The sequence below is a fragment of the Pleuronectes platessa genome, chromosome 1, assembly GCF_947347685.1.
Source record: "Pleuronectes platessa chromosome 1, fPlePla1.1, whole genome shotgun sequence".
Classification (NCBI taxonomy): domain Eukaryota; kingdom Metazoa; phylum Chordata; class Actinopteri; order Pleuronectiformes; family Pleuronectidae; genus Pleuronectes; species Pleuronectes platessa.
Window position 1 is genome coordinate 23,460,958 of NC_070626.1, and position 8,415 is coordinate 23,469,372.

General features: G+C 39.3%; 1 protein-coding gene across 2 annotated transcripts; it reads left to right on the top strand.

Moving 5' to 3' along the window:
- The first annotated feature begins 852 nt into the window (after positions 1 to 852).
- On the top strand, positions 853 to 8,247 carry LOC128441844 (F-box/LRR-repeat protein 3). 2 transcript variants are annotated; one of them, XM_053423957.1, is made up of 6 exons: positions 853 to 1,149; positions 2,117 to 2,336; positions 3,518 to 3,682; positions 3,803 to 3,925; positions 4,432 to 4,603; positions 4,953 to 8,247. In XM_053423957.1, the coding sequence occupies exons 2-6, from the start codon at positions 2,118 to 2,120 to the stop codon at positions 5,591 to 5,593; spliced, it is 1,320 nt and encodes a 439-aa protein (XP_053279932.1). In that variant the 5' UTR covers positions 853 to 1,149; position 2,117; the 3' UTR covers positions 5,594 to 8,247. The 2 variants fall into 2 exon arrangements, with proteins under 2 accessions (XP_053279932.1, XP_053279937.1); XM_053423962.1 differs by having other exon boundaries at positions 853 to 1,145.
- The last annotated feature ends 168 nt before the right edge of the window (positions 8,248 to 8,415 follow it).

Here is an 8,415-nt window from a genome sequence, read left to right on the forward strand (position 1 = left end):
TATAATTATTTGGGTTTCACATGGGACATTGTCTTCATCAGAATCAGAATCGCTTTATTTATCCTTCCATACGCTCTGCAGCCATTATTGTTGTCTTTATTATTGGAGCATGATAATTGGATATTTTCACTTGTTGTGCACTGTGCATGTGTGGCCCTAAACTTGGTTGGTAACATCTGTGTGTTTCAAGAAACAATGAGATAAGTAATAAAGATTTTGGATCCAGAAGGAGTGGGACTACTGTGAGCATAGGTTCTCCTTGATAGTTATTTTTTTAATTATTCGTTTGGCTCATTAAGAAAGAATTGTATTCTTGAAATTACGACTCATTTTCTTATTAAATTAAGTTACTCTAAATTACTATACTTCCTAATATAATATGACCTTATACAATTAGATGATGGCTTTATCCTTATTGTGACTTGATTTTTTCAATATTATGACTTGATTCCAGCTAATTTAACTTTCTCATTAAAAAACGACTTTTGTATTGTAATATTATGGCTTTTTTAGAACTAAATGACGACTTTCTTCAGTAGATATTACTTTCTCTCATTGAATTACGACTTTATTAGTTTCATGTTACTTTATTATCAAAATCTCTAATATGGCGCCAATTTTCGACATGTACATTTTTTTATAATCGGCTTTCATGTTGTTCGACTTTATTCTTAACAGTTCGACTCTACGTTTTTTACTTTATTCTTAAAATGTAAAATATAAAACTTAATTTTTTTCTTTTTTAATATATTTATCCTCCATACATGTGTTCGAAGCTGAAAGTTTACAGAGTGACCCGCCCCCAACGCCCCCTGCCGGCAGGGCAGTGGAACGGCAGGCCAGCCCACTCGCATTCACAACAACAGCAACAACACGGACGCCATCTTTCCTCTGACAGCCCAACCAGCAGCAGCAGCAGAGTCCAGAGCAGAGAAGAGGGCCAGGCTCCTCAAACAGCAGCGGACTGCGAGCAGCTCCATCTCTCTGCTGGTGGTCACTGGGCGCAAACCCCTCCTCGCACCGCAGAGTCCTATGGTCCAATGTGTTTGATCGGTGCACGAGCTAAAACGCACTTTTCTTGTGTCGGCCCCGGCTGAGCGATCGACTTCTGCAACAAACATCCGACGAGTGCGGCAGGCAGACAGGCAGGTAGGGGCCGGCTCCTCTACTGCTGAGCTCTGTGAGCGGGAGACTGAACACAGACATGTCCACGTGTCCACTTCACAGTCACTATAACTTGTTTGTTGAGCTGTTAGCTAAGAGGCTGGGTTGGGCTAAGCTAACGCACTTGTTTTGACGGATGCTCCACTTAAACTGAAAACGTGCGCAGTTTGCGGCCGGAGGAGAAGTTCATGTTTGCGGAGGAGGGGGCGTGTCCCCTCCACAAGTACCTGTCACTGTGCTTGTGTAACTTTACACATTTGAGCTGGTACTCCCTGTGTCTGCAATGAAAAATAAAAACATGGATCATCCAGTAGAGGTTCTGGTTTCTTCTGAGTTGTCAGAATATGAATCTGAAGTTTTTAGATCATTGCAAAATAAAATACTAGACATTTGTATATTTTTTTCTCCCATCAAATCCTCTAAATTCTCCAACGATGGCCTAAAAGAACCAGATAGAAAGTTAAAGTTAACTTAGTGTGAACTGCAAAACAGATGCATTACTCTATACTGTGACTATAGCAAACACCATGTCGTGGTATAAGATACTTTCCATAATGTGTTGTACAGATATATTTTATATTTGATTGGCTCGTTTGTTATTGTCATTATTTAAAGCTATCAAATACACAACAATTTCGCACATCATGTATTATTCTAAACCTCATTATTTAAACAAAACAAATGTACCTTTGTCTGTTACTAAACTGAGTGACAGTTTAAAATTTGTTAAATTGTCATTAAGGCATTTAACAAAAATTGAAAGAGTTTAATATTAGGAGTTGCTACAATACTATTGTATTATCCTTATGAAATACATTTAAGACCTTATTAATAATGCATTGAATAACTGTTAATGAAAACAGCTTTTCATCCATGTCTAATTTCACTAATACCTTCTCTATGTCAAGTTTTTTAACGAAGATTCACTGCACAAACTCTGCTGTTTACCCAGGATGAAGCGAGTTCTCCAGGGGGATGAGCAGGAGGAGGGAGGCGGCCCCAGCGGTGGGTCTCAGGAGTCTCTTAAACGACCCTGCAAGCAGACGAGGGAGGAGGCTTCGGAGGAGGAGGCTTCGGAGGAGGAGACTTCCCGATGCGAGTGTCTGCCTCAGGAGATCTTGCTTCACATCTTCAAGTACCTGCCCCTCCTGGACAGAGCCTACGCGTCTCAGGTACCAACGCAGTATGGCCCATCAGTCACTTACCTAGAGGCCGGCTGAAGTGTAGGTCCTGTACAGTATAAAGCCGTCTCCTCCATATTAGTGGATGAGACATGGAACAAACCAGAAAGAATCATTCTCATGTTTTTTAATAAGCTGCTTATCATTACTGTTTGATGGTGTAGCATGTGTCACGTGTGGATTTTATTTAACCCTGCTAAAACAACGAGGCAGTCAATCCATTGAAAAAAAATCTGTATTATTACAACTTTAATTTATTCCACATTTGGCTCTACTGAGTACAAAGCTGGATTAAACAGTCGATTTACGAAAATGTTACTCACCCGCTCAGTTTGTACAAAGGCACCATTCATTACAATTGATTTTACCGAGATTACACACAAGACAACCTTGTTATTTTACACATGACACTGATGTTGATGTGTTTTTTCAACATTTATCTGATCTTATATATAAAATATTACAACTAAGAGCTTTTACATGACTATTGCTACCTTGTATGAACAGTATTTTCGTGTTTAAAATAGAGAAAGCACAACTTTAAACTCAGTTAAAAAGAGACACTTAAAAACGTCACCTTCAAGCCAAAACATTAAGTGAAACTCTGCTGCACCCCAGAAGAGAAAGTTGAAATTACAAAAATAGAGTTTTGAGGCTTGTATGTGTTGCGTAGCTATTCATATTTTCTCCTTTTTGGATACTGAGTCTCCCTCTTGTTTACCTTTTTTCATACTCAGCTGACTCAGAAAACTCTGTAATGTGTGCAGGCAAATTCTCATGACAGGTCTTGTGATTTTCTTCTTTTCTGGAGATTTGTTTGCGGAAAGTCACACAATCTTTACTCATGTATTATTGATAGATCTTTTAGTTCATCTCATTCCTTTGCAACACATCATTAATACTAATACTACTAATAAGTGACAAGTCGGCTTAATGTGATGCATTGACCCAGTAGAATTAGTCCATTAACAAGATTTTCAAATCAGACAGTACTGATCTTAAATTTAAGGATTCTGCTCTCGCCTGGGAAAAGCATTTTGTCAGCTTGCTTAGGGATTGTTTTAATTTAACTTACAAAGAATGTTATTGATTTTATTGTTTTGAATAATCTCTGAATGCTTTTTAAGCTTAACCAACTGGTTTACATCTTGATTTGACCCATGTCAACATAGGTGTGTCGAGGCTGGAACCAGGCTTTTCACATGCCAGAGCTGTGGCGGTGCTTTGAGTTTGAGTTAAACCAGCCAGCCAGCTCGTACCTGAAGGCCACACACCCAGACCTCATCAAACAGATAATCAAAAGGCACTCCAAGCACCTGCAGTATGTCAGCTTCAAGGTACGAATTGGAAAGTGAAAAGGAGAGGAAGCAGTGTGGGGTGAGGGAAGTGAAATTCTTATGTTCTGTTCAAATTAAAGTGTCACCTGGTTTTCACATTTCTCTCTCCATGTCGTTAAGGTGGACAGCAGCAGAGAGTCGGCGGAGGCAGCGTGCAACATCCTCTCTCAGCTCGTGAACTGTTCTTTAAAAACACTGGGGCTCATCTCCACAGCCAGGCCCAGTTTCATGGAGCTGCCCAAAGTAAGCCGCAGCAAGATATATACGTTATTTCTGTGCCTCTACTGTTTCTAGTTTAGAATCGTTATATCCTGCGGTGGGGAAACAATGCAACAGTTTACAGATAAGAACTAGTTTGAAGCTGTTTTCCGTCATTAACTGCAGTAAATATCCAGAATATTGGGTCTGAGGGGGCTTGCAGGATAGGTTTTCTGCAATGTCCGGTGCAACTGACATGGACCTTTTCCTGTCTCACGTACAGCCCTTCTGCAAAAGGTCAAGAAACATGTCAGTATTTGTCAGAAAGCAGCTTAAGATGCTTGTGAGGAAGTCTATAACTAAAGATTTTGAGCTTAATCAACTAAAAGCATTCAATTAAATCAATCAGATTTTATTTATATAGCCCTTATTCACACCAAAACTTGTTTCATAGGAATGAAAAAGCATTCTACTCAGCCATCTTGGAATGAAGCTGATGAAAGAAGGATTAATTACTGTGTCTGTCTGTCTCTTTATCCCTTTTTCACCAGTCTCACTTCATCTCAGCGCTAACGGTGGTTTTTGTCAACTCCAAATCCCTGTCGTCCCTGAAGATTGACGACACACCGGTGGATGACCCCTCCCTCAAAGTGCTGGTGGCCAACAACAGTGACACACTCAGATTGCTGAAAATGAGCAGTTGCCCTCACGTTTCCCCTGCAGGTATTCAACAATAGAAGCGCTGATAAGCATTGTGAAAGTTAATGTACTTGGATAATGACTAATTGGTACTTAAGAGGGAATGGTGAAGTAAAAGGAATATTAAAGCATCCTCATTATCTTTCAAGGCTTAATTTGGCTTAATGGAGGTAGGAGATATATAGATATGATTTTCTAAATATATATTATATAGTTTAGGGGGTTTATATGCCTGTTTAAACAGATCTGCCTTCCTAAATATTAAACCTACAGAGAGAAATATTGTGTCAGGGTAGTTCCATCTTTTCCTGTGCTCAGCCCTAAACTGTGAGTAGATCTGTAGCCTACTGATTTACGTGTGTCTCCAACCCAGGCATCCTGTGTGTGGCTGATCAATGCCACGGCTTGAGAGAGCTGGCTCTCAACTACCATTTGTTGAGTGACGAACTCCTCATCGCCCTGTCCTCGGAGAGACACGTTCACCTCGAGCACCTTCGCATCGACGTGGTTAGTGAGAATCCTGGCCAGCAGTTCCACACCATCAAGAAGAGCAGCTGGGACGCCATGGTGCGTCACTCTCCTAAATTCAATCTGGTCATGTACTTCTTTCTCTATGAGAACGAGTTCGGCCCTTTCTTCTGCGAAGAAATCCCCGTCACACATTTGTACTTCGGCCGCTCTGTCAGCAAAGACGTGCTGGGCAGAGTCGGGCTCAACTGCCCGCGTCTGGTCGAGCTGGTGGTGTGCGCCAACGGGCTGCGGCCGCTGGATGAGGAGCTGATCCGCATCGCCCAGCGCTGCACGCAGCTGTCAGCCATCGGCTTGGGAGAGTGTGAAGTGTCCTGCAGCGCCTTCGTGGAGTTTGTCAAGATGTGCGGAGACAGACTGACGCAGCTATCCATCATGGAGGAGGTTCTGGTCCCAGATCACCGCTATGCGTTGGATGATATCCACTGGGAGGTGTCAAAGCATCTGGGTCGTGTCTGGTCCCCAGACGTGATGCCGACCTGGTAGAGCTCTCGAAGAAGTTTAGGTTTGAATGAGGTTATGAGTGAGTGTATGTGTGCGTTTGTGATGCGTGTCCTCGTCTTTCTACAACTTCTGACACCATCCATACTGCTTCTCCTGTACAACTACATTAAGAAATATCACATATCTATCTTAGGTTTGATGAGATCAAACATATGTTAATTTTTTTCAACAGCACCATTTTGTTCCATTTATAAAATGTTTCTATTTATATGTATATTTATCTCTACATTTATTTGTCTTGTCACTCATTTAGCATCTTGTTTTCTTAGCCATTTTTTAAAGGGCTCTGAAACCCTGCAGATTTGGTTATGTTTGGAGTCTCAGGAGAATTTAGGGGCAACACTTTACATGGAACTCCGGAATGTTATTAGGTTCTGTTTCTAAGTTATTATTCTATACTGACAAATGACGTGCAGGCATAAATCCCTTTCATTGATATCTGAAACTTTACATTAATTAAAAATGTCATTGGCACAGAATTGAAAATGTTTTTTATCTATATCGCATTTTGGAGGCTTTGAAAACATTCTGGCGGTGAAAGGCTGTGCAGTGCGTTAGATGTGGACGATCACCGGTATAAGCTAATATTTTTGTTGAGATTTAGTTAAAATAGCTTTCATAGAAGGTTTTTTAATTTTTCTTGTTTAATTTCTGACACTTTAAAACCCAAGTACTGATACATTGTGACTGTAAACGAATGCGAAACATTTCATTGTAAAGGCACAGTTATGTGTGAAGCTTGTTATCGAGGTGGTTGATCACGGTCAGGAAGAAATGGCACATATACGTTCCATGTTAAATCCATGTTTTTTTGTTTCCATCACAGTTGATTGTCTTGTCTTTGACTGGGTTTCTGAGTCACTGCATCTTATTAAGAGCAACAGAACTGTCTCCTTCTCCGTCCTCGGATTTCATGTCAACCGGACTTTAGACAATTCCATCTCCTTTTTTCTAAGGACACTGTTAAGGTGATGCTCTTCGGTGACTTTGTTTGTGTGTGTGTGCGAGTGTGTGTATATACACGTTTATATATATATGTAACGTGTGTGTTTATGAGAGTGGTGTTACTTTTGTAGTAGTAAAAATCAGTGTCAAAGTGCGATGGGAGGGAGAATTTTGAATGGCCAACTTTATATAAATATATATATTTGTATATTTACCAAATATTACTAAAGCACTTTTACTCTAATGAACAGCACAAGATGAGCTACAATGTCATTAGGCTGTTAAATTCTGTAAGTAAATCTGCCAACCTTTGGTATTTAATTAACTTTCGTCAGAGTCTAAACTAAATTATGAGATGACGCACTAAAATGGAAAACTAATGTGAAAGGGATAAACCAAACCGACTTGACAGCACAATCATTCACCCGGCTAACAGGCTGTAGACCAACTAAGAAAGATATTTTCTGCAAAGCTTGTGTAATTTTACAGGATTTGATTCATCATTATTCTGTTTGTAAACAGAACTAAGACAGTTGACAAAAAATACTAAAACTCTTTCACTGTATGTGAATTTAGTTTAAATGTATTATTATACAATGATTGATGATTCAAAAGCCAGCACAGGGCTGCACGATTACGACAAATTATGACCAGGGTTGGAGCAGATGACTTTAAAATGGAGACAGAATTCAAAATTCATGACATGTTTTTGGCAAGTGGTAACATAATTCATTCAATTTCAATCTAATCTGAGCAGTTTGGGCTATTTTGACTTGCTCATTCTAATCTGGTAATGTAAACCCGATTACACGTACATCTACCAACTGTGTATATGATTAATACTAATGCAATCATTTTTTAGCAGGTCTCTCAAACAGTTTGCTGGCCTAAAATAAGGGGACAGATTTAACATAAATCAATTGTGGTACTTCAAGTTTTGTCCTCATTCCTAAAAACATAAAGTGTCATCAGGAAATTCCATTTCTTATTTGGATGTGGCAGCAATTCTAATGCCATTGGTAAAATGGGAAGATAGTGGCTTAAATTGGGTAATTGTGCAGCCCTGAGGACAGGATGGTGTGGCAGCTGAATGTCGTAAATTAAAGTTTTGCAGAAATGTGTAAGAGTCTTATATTTATATCTCACTATTGTTTTGTAGCGATAGGCTGAAGAATAGTCGCTGGAACGTGTCTTAAGGTGGACTTATCAAGAATGTTCCTTGTGGATATGTTCATATTTTTCACAGGGTTGATATGTTTATTGTTTAAAAATGTTTATCAAAAAAAAAAAAAGCCAATCACACAATTTCTTCAGTTGACCTTTATTCTAACCATGATCATGTCTTCATTTTATGTTTTCTGTTCCTGAAGGTCATCAAGGCCTGGCAATGAACATAGACCTTTATTGACTTACAGGATGTTTTATTGTGTATTCATAAAAAAAACATAACGTTTGCTGTTTAATATTAACTGCATTTGCGTTCAGTGCTTATAGATGATTATTGTAATATTCAACTATAGGCTGAGTAAGGGCTGCAGTTTTTCTTAAGTGCGCAGTGACAGTGGGTTGTTTTTATTGTAGCTTAACAGGGCTGAATTGTACTGAGATTTATTGGAAGGTAAACTCTTGTACTTTCCCAAAGATATGTAATAGTTAAGTGAAGTTCATAGCCAAATAAAAAATAGTTTGAATATGTTGTCTGTGTTTTAACTATATAGACAGCGCTGACACTTTAGTTAGCTGTTGTAATGTTCCAAAGAGCTGAGCTGAATTTGCCCTGTTTGACCTCTCTTTCTAAGATGCTTCACAAGTTGAGCAAGAAAGCATTTAGTGGGATTTAGTAAAACAGTCACGCAAAC

Bases quoted from the DNA above. Each gene is read 5' to 3' on its own strand.
- LOC128441844 (XM_053423957.1), top strand. From the start codon at position 2,118: ATGAAGCGAGTTCTCCAGGGGGATGAGCAGGAGGAGGGAGGCGGCCCC. The intron at 2,337-3,517 runs GTACCAACGCAG...ATGTCAACATAG, and splicing joins ACAGAGCCTACGCGTCTCAG to GTGTGTCGAGGCTGGAACCA. The intron at 4,604-4,952 runs GTATTCAACAAT...TCTCCAACCCAG, and splicing joins CCCTCACGTTTCCCCTGCAG to GCATCCTGTGTGTGGCTGAT.